Raw genomic sequence first — 16873 nt, 5'->3', positions numbered from 1 at the left:
ACGGCGACCACGTACCGGAAGACGCAATGTTGGTAGGTGAACCGGCCAAAAGTTGAACTGACGATCTGGTCAATATCACCGGAATAAGTTGGATGAGGGCAACGCAGGATCGATCGTCGAGGAGATCTTTGGGGGATTCCTTTGGCCAGCGGTGGACGTCGGCTGATAGTACATTAGGAAAACAAAAAGCACAAGTGCGGAAAAGAATAAATTTCCGCACACCAATCGCACATGGAAACTAAGCGTCTACTTCTTGAGTAAAAGTTAAAACAATTTTGTTTTTCACTATGCACCACTTTATTATTGGCTTCTCTTGAGTAAACTTACTGTTTAAAGTGAATTTGGAGACACTTTCTTAGAATCTTCGAAGCAATAACTCTATCAACTGTTATTGGAATCGCAATGGTTTCGAATCCCTGTAGGTGCAGGCATTTATAAAATAAAACTATTTTCAAAATAATTTGAGATTAAAAAACAACAAATTGTATACCCTTCGAACATTAATAATGCTGCTGTAGTGATCCATGGAGGAGTCACATATATAGCGGCCTGGCTCAGCGATAATTTGAATATTTGGATCAGGAAATAGCTTCTTTAATGCGTCGTTTACGAGTGTAGATACCTGATGATTTAATTGAAAGAAAACTTAAATAAGAACTTAGGCAGAATTCGCAAATGGAAGCAATTCAAATTATGAAATTTTATTCAAACTGTTTATATAAGATTTCTTTACTTGAATTTTAATCATCAAATCGATTTATACGTATTTTTTTCAATTCCTGCCTTTTTTTTATGGAATAGGAGGACAAACGAGCGTACGGGTCACCTAGTGTTAAGTGATCACCGCCGCCCACACTCTGCTGCAACACCAGAGGAATCACAAGAGCGTTGCCGGCCTTTAAGGAAGGTGTACGCGCTTTTCTTGAAGGTACCCATGTCGTATCGTCCCGGAAACACCGCACAAGGAAGCTCATTCCACAGCTTCGTGGTACGAGGAAGAAAGCTCCTTGATATCGTAACTTGTGGCGTGTCGTGCGAAGGTGAAATTCGGCGGCAAGAATCAGGTTGAACAGCTCTTCGGAACACTCCCCGTGATAAATGCGGTAGAAGACACACAATGAAGCGACGTCTCTACGCAACGCCAAGTGATCCAGCCGTTCACAGAGTACTGGGTCCCCGACAAATTAATGATATGTCATATATATATAATAGTATATATAATTATGTCCTGCCTTACCTGATCAATTCTGTCTCTTCTGTCACTCAAGAAGCCACCCCCAATATCAACAATATTCATTTTCCTCCCCGCTTTTTCTTCGTGGTCGAACAAGGCTTTCGCTCTTTGAAGCCCTATTATATGGCTGTCAGCGGAAGAACAACCACTACCCACGTGAAAAGCCACACCCACAACCTGAAAGCAAATTGAAATCAGATTAATCGCAGACCTATTCGCATTGTTGGATATATAGTTGGTGTTCTGTGAACAACCCTTATTTTGGGGAGAAACGTCGTTTCGGAAGGAGTCTTCTGCCATCCAGAACTCTTTTCAAACTTGAAAACTCTGAAAAAAAAACTACATATCCAATTACAGCATATCAAAGTTATAGGTACATTTATCTAATACTAGCTTTAATCCGCGACTTCGTCCAATTATGTCAGCATTTTATATTTTTGTACATTGAAAATAAAGCACATAAAAACTGCTGTGGTTAATACATTTTTATAAACTACGTTTTTTTTCTTAATAATTTTTTTCTTATCACGTGCCAAAATACAAAGTTTCCTGGTGTCATAAGTAATAATGACGAACTTCTATACAAACTTTCTTCTTTATTTCAACCCCTCCAAACCTCTTAATCACGATAAAAGGTACCCTTTGTCCTTTTCCAAGTTCTAGTCTGTCTCTGTACTAAGGTTCATCAAAATCGTTTCAGTGGTTTAGGCGTGAAAGCGTAACAAACAAACTTACATTCACGTTTATAACATTAGTAGGGATTATATAATTATAATAATCCGAAGGAGTTTTCGAATATTTGTGCTCAATCAAAACAAATCACTTAATTCATTTTGGTCAAGCAAAAGACATTTATGAATGTCAAAAGTTATAATATATTGTACCATTTACTACCACTCCTTAATGAACAGAAGTGGCAAGAATTCATCTCCACTCTTAAATTGCACTGAAAAGTGTGGGATTTAAATTATCTCCTCAAATTTTATTGGAAAACATATAGCTACTTTGATAATTTCAACAGCAAATGAAGCATTTGCATACATAATAGATATTAGACGTAGGGCGTTAAAAAAAGTAAGAATTGTTATGTTGCACTTACTTTATATAATCTAAATTTACTATTCGATATTGTCGCCTGTTAAAATTACAAAATTACACTTGAATATCTTTTTTCTAAACTTAAAATTGCTTTCTCAATTAACTCATTAACACTGAACATAAAAATTCCTGCATCGGTTTCATAATATTCGAACAAATCAAATCAAGTATTCATGCTCAAGTATTTCAAAGCCAGCATCTCCATTTGTAGTTAGTTAATGACACATGTCCTTTGATGATAGGGTTCCTGTGAGTCTGATGATGAAACAAAACAATTTTCAATAGATTGTGCTGACGCTTGGTGCTTTACGTCTATGTACAAGACAAGCCTTGCATCAATCCCTACAGTACAGAGCGGTCGACAATGCACATGGGAGAAAAGTACTAAAATATTGTTTTTACTGATAAACTATTTACAATTGATGAGTACCTACATCAAGAAACCTAGCCAAGCTTCTGGTTACAGGGAAAACACAAAGCAAGCTACTGACAGGCAGAAGTCCGATGTGTTGGAGCGACTAGATCCGCGACGCGGCCAATAAAACGTCTATGAAGCTATACACATTGCCGAAGACCGCAACAAATGGAAAGCGATCGTCCAGAAAATAATTCGTGGAGGTCACGACCCTAAGCAATGCGGAGAACGATACAAGAATGAGGAGGACAGCAAGAAAAATAACTAGGTGTATGCTCACAGCTCCAAAGAAGCTTCACAAGTGATCGGAAGAATGCAACACGGTCATCATCCTGTTTCTTTAGTCGTTTCATTAGGAAGTGTCTTATCAGGTAGTCACAAAGCATTATTTTTCAAAAAAGGTGTGAAGGCTTCAGGCATAGTGTTTCAAGAGACTGTGGCAGATTGTATTGTAAGACCTGTTAGCAATATGCTTTTTCAAAATGTACCCTGGAATTTCCAGCAAGTCTGTGAACAGATAGCTGATCTTACAAGTACTACCCAAGCTTGGCTAGAAACAAACGTCTTGGACTTGAAAGCTGGAGGAGAAGTTGAAGCTTATACCTCAAAAATGTTCTGTTTATATTTTATAGGAATAGTTTGGTGAACCTTTTTAATATTAAATATCACGATATTTAATACGTACCAAATATTAAGCTGGATGTAACACAAATGAAGCATATCTATCTGATACAATGTATTACCGAGAGTATAACGTCATCCACTCTGAAATAAGAACTAGAGTAGTTCGTTGATTAGATTCATCCATCAACTCTGTCTAGGAAAGATCAAATAGGATTTGTGATTTATGTTGAATTTCTGTATTGCACCTAATTAATTAGATTATTTTTGGTGTACAGTGATTATGATATGAAAGTTATCAAGTGTAGTGGTATAGAAATTGCTATTTGACAGTAATGCGTAAACTTTACTGTGTTTCGGTCTGAAGGGTGACGTAGCTAGTGAAATTACTGGGCAAATGTGAATTAACATCTTATGTCTCAAGGTGACGAGCGCAATTGTAGTGCCGCTCAAAATTTTGGGGTTATTCAAGAATCCTGAGCGGCACTGCATTGTTATGGGCATGGCGTATCTATAACCATCAGCTGAACGTCCTGCTAGTATCGTCCCTTATTTAAAAAAAAAAAACCAGTATAATGTAGTGATGATTTGTTTTATTCATCTTTAAGTCCTTTGCAATCGTCACGTAATCATAAAAATGATAATAATTTCCAACCTTTAAATTAAGAGCTGCAGCCTCATCAAGAAGATGAATCGCTTCAGTTTCAAAATCACATCCAAATTTGTCACCGAGTTTGTAAATGCTGTCTCCCTCGACTTTTATTCTGATTAACAACCTTAAACAGTATTAAGTTTAGAAACATTATCAGAAACTCACTATAAAAGAAACATTAAAACCGATTCATATATTTGAAAATATTCAAAATAAATTGATAAAAAAAGATTTGCAGTCACTCCCACCAAGAACGAAGTCGTCAGGCATATTATTTAACTCTTGTCTCTTTCTAACTCTTTGTAATCTGCACAAATTTTATTTTTAAAATAAAGTAATTTTTAAATTAATGTGTGTAATAAATGCTTAAAGATCTAAGTTAATATATATAAAAACCTCTAAATAAAATAGATCTACAACTATCTCTCTATATATTCTATCGAATTTAGAAATAAGTAAATATTATGTATTAGATAATGTACGTCAGTAAGAATAGCTCTTTCTGTCAGTTCAAGTCTACTGTATACCGCATAATAACCTTCGTTCCAAAAAAACCTTATAGACGAATTGAAATACTCAAAAAAAGAGGTCATAGAAAGTGTTAAACTATTCGGTGACTGTTTGATTAGCTGTAGTCGGATCGGACTTTTTCTCTTTTTCGCAAGATCGATAAACTCCTGAGTTTAACATTAAATAGAAACAATACAAGTAAATCTGTGTTTACAAAGTTTTTAATACATCAAATGTATGTGGTGAATTAATTTAAGAGATAGCACTAACAAATTAATCGATATTAAACATTGATTACACTTTAATCAATAGACAGCGTGTAAAACTCGCTCTTCCAGATTTTGACTTTGTTAAAAGAACCGCACTGATAGCCCCTAACCGGTGATCTAAGGACTGATAAGCCAATGTTTGGGTTTGGCTATAAGCAACACAATAAAGGGTGCGCCATCTAGTGTTTTAAGTTTGAATCGGCTATAAAAAACTGAGCATTTTTTAAAATTTCTCTTGGATTATTATTGGAAGGGTTGAACTTTGTAATTTAAGAATGGAACACAATATCATTCATATGATCACCACAACTGGCTATGCAGTACCCCATCCGATCAACCAATTTTTTTAGTACATTTTCGATTGTTTCGGCTTGAATCTCTTCAATGGCAACTAAGATTACACGTTTCGATTCTTCAATTGTCTCTGGATGGTTTGTGCAACAATAAGGCCTAGCACGCACTGCGATTAAACGCATGCTTTTAAACGTAAGTCTCAAAACGCAAAAAAAATAACACATAGCTTTCTATACAAGCGCTCGTATTAGCGACTTTTTTCAGTGACTGATTCTAAAAACGCAACTTGCTACATTTTCATTGCGGTTTGTAAAAGTGCGTTATTTTGTGCCCTATAGTAATAGTATGGTGGCGCACGCAAGGCGTTTAACCGCATTCGGTTTTCTATTCAGGCTCGACTGGGCGAGCGCAGAGGATAGATCTTTAGCTGAAATTGCATTTCGAAGTTAGGCCATTAGTCCAAAGCTGATGAAGATGCTGCCGCGCGCCGTTGCATAATTTGTAAAAATATCCGTTCAAATGTATTTGATCTGTTAATGGGTGCACCCTATGGCGGCGCTATTTTAATTTTTTTTCTATTTTAAAAATCAAAGCCGCAACACATGCTGCTCGCCAGAAATCCATGGTAATACTGGAATAAAATTAAGCAAAACGCCAAACGCAGTGCGAGGTTGTATGCGGTTTGGCGTTTTCCGTCGCCTTTAATCGCAGTGCGTGCTAAGCCTTATTGTTAATACACTGGCCTTCAAAAGTAAGTATTACACTTTTAAAGTTGGGACAAAGTTTTAAGTTCACAAGATATACTTTCGAAATAAAAAGGACTCCAAAGAGAATTTAATTTTGTACATAAAAACTTTATAGTCGGTAACCTGCTTTTAAGAATTGGCTGAAAAAAAACTTCAAAAACAAAACCATTCCTTTTTCAAAGTGGACGTTTCCGAATTACAATTTTACCATTCACATTTTTCTTTCTGTTTTAAATTTTTTTCAAGATCGATGAGTCTTGTTTTAAAAATTTATGCTAAAAAGCACATAACTATTATTTATCATGCCTTTTTCAGTTGAAGAATGTGCTAGGATCATGGCTTTTCTGGAACTAGGCATCAGTATGCGTTGCACTGCAAGAATGGTCGGTGTGACGGTACGAACGGTCCAGAAGGTAAAGCGAAGGTACGAAGAGACTGGACACCATTTGAGGAGACCTTGTAATGGCAGACCCAGGTGTACCAGAGCCCGAGAAGATCGTTATATTATTTCCACTGTGTTAAGAAATCGCCACCAAAATGTAGTTGAAGTCCAGCAACAGCTACTTCAGACCCGGAGGGACTACATTAGTGACAGTACAGTGAGAAGAAGACTTGCTCAAGCAAATTTGAAACCCCGAAGACCAGCGAGTGGCCCAAAACTCGAGAGACAGCATTGAGTAGCGAGACTGCGATACGCCCGTGATCACATGCAGTGGGATGAAGAAGAATGGTCAAGAATTTTGTTTGCAGATGAGTCTCGATTCTCCCTTTACACTTCTGATGGAAGGCGAAGTGTTTAAAGGCGACCTGGTGAGCGATACCTTCAAGCCTGCATCTCAGAAAGAGTCCAATACGGTGGAGGCAGTGTACATGTATGGGCTGGCATATCTTCAGAAGGTCGCACAGAGTATGCAGGGCCGTATTTAGCAAATATGGGTGATGGATCGATGCTGATGCATGATAATGCCCGGCCACACACGGCTCATATCGTACAAGACTATATTCAGGAGGTCGGTATCAGCGTGATAATTTAATATAAAATTTTCAACAAAACGTTTTTAATCTTAAATCTCTACCTTCTATAGTTAATAAAAAAAAATAATTTGAAAAGTGTGATACTTACTTTTGCAGGCCAGTGTAGTTCCCCACAGAAAATAATCCAAAGGGCTCAAATCACAGCTCCGAGGCGGCCAATTAACATGAGCATTTCGTCTGATTATTCGATTTTCAAAAACAGTGCGCAAATTAAAATCCAAATATTTTTATAAACAAATATCACTTCTTGAAAGTAAAAAACTCACCCACTCGAAAAAGTAAAGTAAGTTTTTTATATATCACAATTTTGTTCGAGCATATAGAGTCCCATTTTGCTAATGTTAAGCATAAAACCAACTTCCTGTCAAAAACTGAATATCATTCTGCCTTTCCAAGTCAAAGCAATCGGTACTTAAAATATAAAACACTAGATGGCCCACTATTTATAACAATTCTTAGGTTATATTAGTAAGAGTTATATCGATTGAACAAACTCACTGCGCGTCAGACCAATATTGCTTTATCTTCTTCAACTCGTACGAGGTATCAAAGGTAGTATGTCTCACTCCAACGTCTCTCGCATACGTCATCCAGTGTGCGGGTTTCGTTGGAACAGCAAATATAATACTTCTAAAAGTTAAAAAATCATATGATACAATATGCAAATACAAATAAAGGTGAGTTTGTTATTATAGTTGAGGCGTAATTAGGTGATAAGGGAGCCAAGAGTGTAACGACCAATGCAAGCCGTTCAAAAATGACGCCTATTTTTTCCTTCACACAAAAGTAAGCTTAAATTTATCATTGTATATTTTAACCAATGTGTAATTTGCCTAGCAGAGTTATCTGTTATTTGATATATAGTATATTTTACCATTTAACGGGTTTGGTTCCCGGATCGTTTCCTAATTTAAACTAATTGGGGTTGAGCAGATTATCAACTGTAAAGTAGATCCTGAGATGGAGCCACAACCTGAGAGTTGAAGAAGACATGCTTAGATTTATGCACCAGGCGTCACTCGTACGGTTGGCTCGTTAGTAAGAGCGCTTGGACGGAACCCGAGAATTCAAATCAAATCAAATCAAAATATCTTATTGCAAGTTACATTTTACAATAGGGTGGTACATTAGATGGGCACAGCAATGTTATACATAAAATAAATAAGTCTAATACATTTTACACATTCTTATGATATTAAAAATACATTCAATGCCACTATTACTATAAGTATAACTATTTATTTCTATATTATAATTAATTCTAACACTTAGTGTAATTAAAAAATTCGGGTAAATCGTAGAAGCATTTTGAGACTAAAAAAGTTTTAAGACGTCTTTTAAATAGAGAAGGCTTCTCTTTATTTTTAATTTCGTTTCGGATGTGATTATAAATTTTTATTGCCATGTGGTGAGGGCTCTATGACACTAATGAGATACTTGTTTGGGGCATTTTTAATTTGTTTAAATTTCTAATATTTCGCTTGTTATTTGGTAGTGTTGAGTATAAGTCCGAATGTTTTTTAACAAATTTACATGCTTCAAGGATGTAAATTGAAGTAAGAGTTAAAAATTTGTGTTTAATAAAATATGGTCTACATGGGTCCATCTGCTGAATATTTTCTAAAATTCTGATACATTTTTTCTGTTGAATAAATATATCTTTTATTTCAGTACAGTTTCCCCATATTAATATTCCATATGATAATCTGGAATGTGCATATGCATAATCAGCAGCAAGGGCTGATTTGAATTTGAATCGGCTTTAAAAAAATCTGATAATTTTGTAAATTTCTATTGTTTTATTGGAAAGGTTGAACTTTGTCATTTAACAATGGAATACAATATGATTCAAATGACTAATTTTTCAGTAAATTTTTGATTGTTTCGGCTTGAATCTCTTCAATGGCTACTTCGATTTCACGTTTTGTTTGGGTTTGAGTTCCGGATCGTTCATAAATTTTGTTTACAAATTTAATGTGTGTAATTAATCCCAGAAATGAGGGATACCATTTTAAAAATAACAAATTATCTTACCACTTATGTCCACTTCGGAAAAGTTGAGCTAATGAGAAGACATTTAGCCTAGCAAGAACTCATTGCCACCCTTACCATGCCGCCATCAGCAACTTATGCGAGCATGACGAATCGTGCCTTGCCATGTATATTAATACTGACAAAACACCTCTATTTACAAGAAAAGATGGACACTTTGCTTAAATGTTTACGTAACGTGGTGGTCGCTTAGTGATATACAGAATATCACCCACGCACACCTAGTGGACCAGTGGGAGGATCCTCTGCACAGGATGCCGGCTAGATTATGGGTACCACAACGGCGGCTATTTGTGCCGTGAAGCAGTAATGTGTAAAATTTACTGTGTTTTGGTCTGAAGGGCGCCGTAGCTAGTGAAATTACTGGGCAACTGAGAATTAACATCTTATGTCTCAAGGTGAAGAGTGCAATTGTAGTGTCATTTACAATTTATCCTGAGAGGCACTGCATTGTAATGAAATGGCAGAATTTTTTTTTCTCAAAATTGATTCCTTTAGAATTCTTTTTGATGTCATTTCTAATATACTAGGTACTACTGCCGCTTCGGAATGGCAGGAATGGGCAGGGTGTATCATGCTGTCATGGTAGCTGAACGTCCTACTCGTCTGATCTCTTATTGTCAAAAACAGTGTTAGAAAAATCTTACAATGGGTTAACGTTCAGCTGAAGTACTTTATCAATTTCACCAGGCGAAGCGCAATCGAAACCAAGCCCGGTATAAACTGCCATTTTCAATATTTGTTCAACGTCATTGGCCTTCATTGCTAAAAGAAATACAAGAATATATTAAAGTTACCATACAACATAACAGGGTGCTATTAAAAATATTTCCGTGCAGATATATTGTTACATTTCATATTTTATATCAAAAACAAAATTGGTTATTCAATTCAAATCAACTAGAATCAAAATCACTTTATTGATGTAGGTCACGGGAATGACACTTATGAATGTCAAAAAAATATTTTTTTCTTATTGAATCTACTGCTACTTCGTAAAGGGTTGAGCAAATGAGAAGAAGTAGCAAGAAATCCGTTGCCACTCTTTTATATCAAGATATTCTACAGTGAAATCATTCAAGGGCGACGAAACAAAGAGAAATGATAAAATATTTGCATCGTTAAAAGATACTATATACTATTAGTTTTTTGAAGAGAAAACTTCTTTAGCGGCGTTGAGCACTTTTCTTTTCTTGGGATGGATATAAAATGTTAAACTTGCCCTATGACATGTGGCCTGATCGAATTTTTGTTAGACAGTCGTTGAAATTATGGATATATTGATAGTTGATTTTTCTGAGAGATAAACTTTTTGATGTAAAATAATTGTAATAGTTCTGAAGTTATATAAATTGTCATTTTTTGTACGATAAATGAATATTGAATTTAACCACATAAATGCTAGGTACTTTTATACTGATAAATAAATCAATTTGTGGGAAATTAATCCCTAACTATTCCAAAATATTCAAAAATGCACAACGTTGTTCAAGTTTTCACTTTTGCCGGCACTCCCGGAGAGCAACCCCATTTTTTTTATAAGCATACACTTAAATCTACTTTGTAATTATTTAAGTACTAATAACCTATTTAAGAACCTTAACTATTGGGCCCAATTTTCATATTTTACTTACATAAAACGGATTCCTAAAAATTCAGTTAGAATGAGCGAAAAATGCATTAAATACAGGAATGCTTTAATGTATTTTTCGTGCACAATCATGAATGATACATTATAAATTGTACCATTGAAAAGGTTATTTTCAAATAAAATGACACCAATCATTCCCCAAATACGTTGCATAAATTTTCATAGTGATAGATAGATTAGCAAAGAATTATATCGTACCATAAAATATTTGCACCCTTGGCAAACGAGACTTAAAATATTGTATGCGGTGATACACTTCGTCAAGATCCAGTAAAAATAATGATTCTTTTTGACCTCCACCTTCAATCATCGCTCTTGCCACATCTTCAGAAGATTCTTCTTTCAATACAAAAACTTTTTTCGATTCCAACATTTCGTCCTAAAATATACTTAATGTTACATTCACGTTTTAGCACATATCAATTTTGATGTGTATATGTCGCTTATATATTGTCAAATCCGTGATATTACAATTTCACTAGTGATATTATAACGTAACGGTATATTGTCAATCGACTTCATATTTTACTATTTAACTGCCTTGTTTTAGTGACATTGTAATGTCAAGGGTACAGGGTAAGATATACTGATATTGTAAGGCAATGATAGTTTGACAATTTAATTGGTCGTTAGTTTTTTAGGCCGCTTCTGATTGGTCTATTTCTTGTATTTATTATATATAAAAATATATTATATAAAAATTACCAATCAGAACGCTCTAAGTCTCACACAAATAACTTCATTTGTAATATACATAAATTTATTTTTATATCACTAGTGAAATTGTAATACCACGGCTTTAACAATATACCTACGACGTTTATATATGTCAGACGAATAAAGTCTTTTAAATAATACTTCTACTGTATTACTGTATCAGATAAGATAAGAAATCAAATGCATACTTCTAATCTTCACTCGGTTTTTATCAAGTTATTATTGATTACTTACAAAGTGATTTTTATTTATTGTATGGGTAATATTAGTAATAACACGTCATATTTTCACACTCAGATTAAAGGTCCCAACTTAAACATACAATATGCACACACTCACTCACATACACACACACACAGTTTTCAGACTTGTTTTAATTGTGCGATAATTGTAAAATTTGCTTTTTAATCATTTTTGTTTATTTCCATGACCAGTACCTGATATTGGATACCTGGTCTGCACCGAGTAATACATAAATCAAATCAAATTAAAATCACCTTACACATGTATATTTTGCCCTGTGCTTCCCCGGGGCGTAAAAAGAATAGGGTAGTCCCAGGCCCAAGGGTGTCGTAAGAGGCGACTACGGGCTTATTGAAAGTGGGAGAGTCACGCTACCGTGTTTTGACGTCAGCACAATCGGGCCAGACTCGTCCGGGTAACTTACCACACTCGCACAGAATACCGGCGTGAAGTAGCGGCCTAGTGCCGCTATGTTTCGTACAGGTTCCCCTCCCCCCCTTTTCCCCCCAACAAAATATGAGAGCGGTATCAAAACGGAAAGTACCCCAGGAGGGTATCGGCTCTAGTAGAGCCGGAGAATCCCTCCCCGAGCATTCGCGCTCGGGCTGCCCCTCGTATTCTGGGGAGAGCACAGTACCGCGTATATCACAGGACAAACAGGGCAGCAACACCACGGCACCCCGCTCCACGCTTAATGTGGACTTTTGTAACATCAGGGGAATTCACTCCAACTTAAACGCCGTCCACCACCACCTTGAGACGGCGCAGCCGGCCTTGTGTTTCCTTACGGAGACGCAGATATCTCGACCTAGCGATACGTCTTATTTAACGTACCCCGGGTACAAAATTGAGCACAATTTTTTGCCTCATGCCGGGGTATGTATGTACGTTAGGGAGGATATCTGTTGTCGCCGTCTGGGCAATTTTGAGGGTAGTCTGTCTACCTGTTTACTCTCTGGCTCCGCGTAGATTTAGAGGACCGCGTTCGCATCTATATGTGTGTTTACAGGTCCCATAGGGGTAACGCAGAAACCGATCGCTGCGTTCAAGTGGCAATTGACGACGTGCTTGCACAGATCCCCTCCGCTGAAATCGTAGTCTTGGGTGATTTCAACGGGCACAATGCCGAATGGCGTGGATCACGTACTACAGACTATGCAGGGCGATCTGTGCATAATTTTGCATTGGCGTATGGTCTGTCCCAATTGGTTGAGTCGCCAACGCGGCTCCCGGATGTGGATAGCCACATGCCAACTACATCCCGATAGTTACCAGGTCTTTGTCGACGCCCCTCTCGGAACGTCCGACCATTGCCTGATCAGGAGTGTAGTGCCCATCCGACGCCAACGTCGCAGACCACCAACGACCCGCCGCGTTTACGGCACGGCACTACAAGTCTGCAGATTGGGATAGGATGCGTTCCTTTTTTGCATCCTACCGTTGGGGCAAGGTTTGTTTCCCTTCGGATGATCCTAGTCCCTGCGCTGTTGCAGTAGCCGATGTGATACTGCAGGGCATGGATATTTTTATACCAAGCTCTGTAGTACCGATCGGTGGCAGATCACAGCCCTGGTTCGATGCGTTAGTTAAAGAAACATTTGACTGCAAAAAACAGGCGTATCGAACTTGGGTTGCGTAAAAAACCCCATTTGTCGTATCACCGCTCTTCGACAACACTTCCCTTAAAGCCTCGCCTAGTATCGGAATACTGGGACCTTCCTTGTGCGGTGTTTCCGGGACGATAAGACGTGGTTACCTTCAAAAAAGCGCGTACACCTTCCTTAAAGGCCGGCAACGCTCTTGTGATTTCTCTGGTGTTGCAAGAGAATGTAGCCGGCGGTGATCACTTAACACCAGGTAACCCGTACGCCCGTTTGTCCTCCTAGTCCATAAAAAAAAATACCACCAGCTTTTATGACAAGAAGTGGCAAGAAACTCATTGTCATTCTTTTTAATTAACAATTTTACATATCACTTCAATTACAATATATGTAAAGTGATGCAACAAAAAGAACTCAAACGTCAAATATTCAATGCCTTCCACGAGTAACTCAAAAGAAAAGAAAATGTAAATATTTAAGTAAAAGCAAATTCGAAAGAAGTTATCGAGTACAGTATATGTATTAATGCACACACACCGTAAACTAATAAAGGTATTTATTGTACGACCAACTTATAAGCTTTTTACAAAAATATAATAAAATCTATTTTGCTTGTTGTTTACTTGTACTTTTAGATTTTAAGCTGCGGGCATTAATTTCAAGTTATTTAAACAAGACTATCAAGTTAGAAAATACTATAATATTGAAACAAAAAACAAATGCAAACCATGTTAGAAGCGTATTTAACAATGGATAGAACCTCCTAGAACCCACTAGAGTACATTGGTAATGTATTTTTATACAACTTTTCCGTCTACCGGTAGGTAATGAATGCCTTATTTATAAATATTATATATTTATAAATATATGTATTTATAAATATATGTATTATAAATATTATTCATTAAAATAAAACACTTTTTAAGGGATTAAAACGCGTGTAATTTTAACTTTGTTTTTAAATTAGATTTTTGCGTAAAAGATACATTTATTATTATTTTAGTTAAACCGACGTTTCAAGACCTTTCCAGATGTCGTTTTCAGGGGGACTGCTGATGAAATGAAACATCAAAAAACACAATTACAATTACACGCGTTTTAATCCTTTATAAAGTATTTTATTTTAATGTGTAATACTCGCGTTAATCAAACAAAATAAATATTATCGATTCAAATAGTAAATGCCCACCTAATTTAAAATCACATTAGATTTATTTACGCAAAACTACTTAATGATTGAAGACCTACCTGATTAAAAAATACAGATGTGTTAAATCCACAGGGACATCCGAAGTACGTCAAAAATCAACAGCTGTAGTATATAATTTATACGAAATGTGTTTATTATCTGCATATTACGTGGTTTATTCTGATACGAGTCGTATACTCGTATCAGAATATTATATTATAGAGATATGGACTGAACGAAAAAAAAATATCTTATTTACTACAACTAAAATAATCGTATTCTGTTAAATAATTTTGACATTTGAACTGTGATGACAGCAGTTTTGTTTTTAATTAAAATAAGGGACGAGAGGAGCAGGACGTTCAGCTGATGGTAATTGATAAGCCCTGCCCATTCCAATTCTCTTCACCAGAAACTACAATTGCGCTCGTCACCTTGGGACATACTCGTAAGATGTTAAGTCACATTTGCCCTGTAATTTCACTCGCTACGGTGCCCTACGGCCGAATGATTACACATTACTGCTTCACGGCAGAAATAGGCGCCGTTGTGGTACCCATAATCTTGCCGGCATCCTGTGCAGAGGATCCACCCACTGGTGCACTAGGTGTGTGTGGGTGATATTCTGTATATCACTAAACGACCACCACGTTACGTAAAAAATTAAGCAAAGTGTCCATCTTTTCTTGTAAATAGAGGTGTTTTGTCAGTATTATACAATATAATAGAGCTAGCAGGAGCAAATCTCCACGATATTTTAGTGTAGGTTCTCCAAGTCAAACGATAATCTAAGCCAAAACAGAGATCCTTTCCTCTCCATCAGCAGCAATAATCCACAGTCCTTATTCAACGTTACAATTTTCCTTAATTATTTTATTTAGCTGTCTTATTAATAAACGCAATGAAAAGTTACTCCAAGTTTAAAAATACTTCTTCCTGTCATGTAATTCTGTAGTGATAAAGGTAAGATAAAGACTCCATCTAGTCGTTCCCACATGACTGAGGATCGTGGTCATGAGTGAACTATTTGTTGCCATCTGCTTCTGTCCATCGTGGCCCTGACGACGCGACGGAGCTAAACCTTGGCGACTTGGAGTCTTTTAATTGGTCGGTCCATCCAGTAGGAGATTGGCCTCGGTCTCTCTTGCCATTTTTGTTCCCAACTACGATTAATTTCTCCAGGCTCTCATTACCCTTTCGCATTATGTGGTCAAAATACGATAAAGGCAAAAAAAAATTGGAATAACTTTACTTTGCGTTAAATAAAAACACAGTAGATGTGGATAATAAATATGTAGCAAAAATACCACTTAAAAAGACCATACTGTTTAGTTATACTATCTACAGATAGAGATAAATTACTACCTTCTACTGTCAGTAATCTGAAGCTGTCCCAATATACCCGATAAGTCATTCTTATCGCCTTATATTGGGACGCGTGAATTGCAATTGCCATACAAATTTCTATCGCTGGTAAGCCGTCGTCCCTTTTACAGACAGCGTGTACGGATAAGGTGAGTTACCGTCGATAAGTTTATTAGGACAGAGAAGTCCACGATAGTTAAGATTTTTATCTCAAGTAAGAGATAGAGTGAATTTTGGGTACGGCCGTTAGAGAGTATATTCACGTCACTGTATTAATACCAAGTGTTTTGAATTGGAATGGAATTATTTTCCAAAATCAAATTATCACTTGAGGTAATTTTATGGTGAAGGTTTTTTTAAATCATATATTTAAGCCTAATTTACAATTTACACCGTTTAATTTCAACGAATTAATACTTTTATATTATTACATGTATTGCCTATTACAAAATTAGACGGATGAAAATTATAAAGACGAATAGATAAAGTAAACAATAATCGCGTCATCTTGCCACCCCGTACAACATAAACTAGCGGCCTTCCGCTGCTATGTTCACAGATTAATGTCAGTTCCACTGTCCCGTGACAGCTTCGCGAAAGAACTTAATACAATGTAGCAAAACGCGGTTTCCAACGGCTATACAAAACAGTTAGTGAACAAATTAATTAAAAATAAACAAAAACATTTAATTAATTCAGAACTTTATCCCGTCCCACCACAATCAAATACCAAATATGTGGGTAGTTTGACATATATTGGTCCAATATCAGATAAAATAGCTAAAATATTTAGGAAAAACAATATTAATGTGTCCTTCCGAACGAGTCACAATGTCAGTCGAATATGTAATGGCAAAGATCGATTAAATAATTCCGAAAAATCCGGCGTTTATAAACTAAGTTGTGACACTTGTAACGGGATATATATAGGTCAAACAGGTCGAAATTTCGAAATTAGATTAAAGGAGCATATTGCCGCATTTAGGAATAATCATCCCGAAAAGTCGTACTTCGCGAAACATTTAATTGATACAGGTTACTCACTCGGAAACAATAATAATTTTAATATTTTACATACACGTGAAAAAGGATTTCGCTTCAATGTGTTAGAGCAATTAGAAATAATAAAACACAAAAATAACATGTTTACATTGTTGAATGAACAAACAAATTTAGTCCCA

At 36.3% G+C, this 16873-nt stretch overlaps 1 protein-coding gene across 11 annotated transcripts in view; it reads right to left on the bottom strand.

Moving 5' to 3' along the window:
- The window catches only part of LOC126970415 (uncharacterized), an 81914-nt gene that overhangs the window by 30318 nt on the left and 34723 nt on the right, over positions 1–16873 (bottom strand). For 2 of the 11 annotated variants that reach the window (XM_050816264.1, XM_050816273.1), the window contains exons 6-7: positions 1238–1411; positions 491–622 (exon numbers count right to left, since the gene is read on the bottom strand). The exons of 3 other annotated variants lie outside the window; for them this stretch is intronic. In XM_050816264.1, the coding sequence (XP_050672221.1) occupies positions 491–622; positions 1238–1411 (306 nt within the window). Of the gene's footprint in view, positions 1–490; positions 623–1237; positions 1412–4023; positions 4145–7372; positions 7505–9573; positions 9692–10775; positions 11211–14386; positions 14463–16873 lie in introns of those variants that run through there. 6 more of the 11 variants (XM_050816271.1, XM_050816270.1, XM_050816268.1 and 3 more) reach the window with 6 other exon arrangements.

Source organism: Leptidea sinapis, chromosome 21 (assembly GCF_905404315.1).
Source record: "Leptidea sinapis chromosome 21, ilLepSina1.1, whole genome shotgun sequence".
Lineage (NCBI taxonomy): Eukaryota > Metazoa > Arthropoda > Insecta > Lepidoptera > Pieridae > Leptidea > Leptidea sinapis.
Note: the sequence above shows the minus strand (reverse complement) of the source record. Positions and strands in the feature narration are given on the sequence as shown.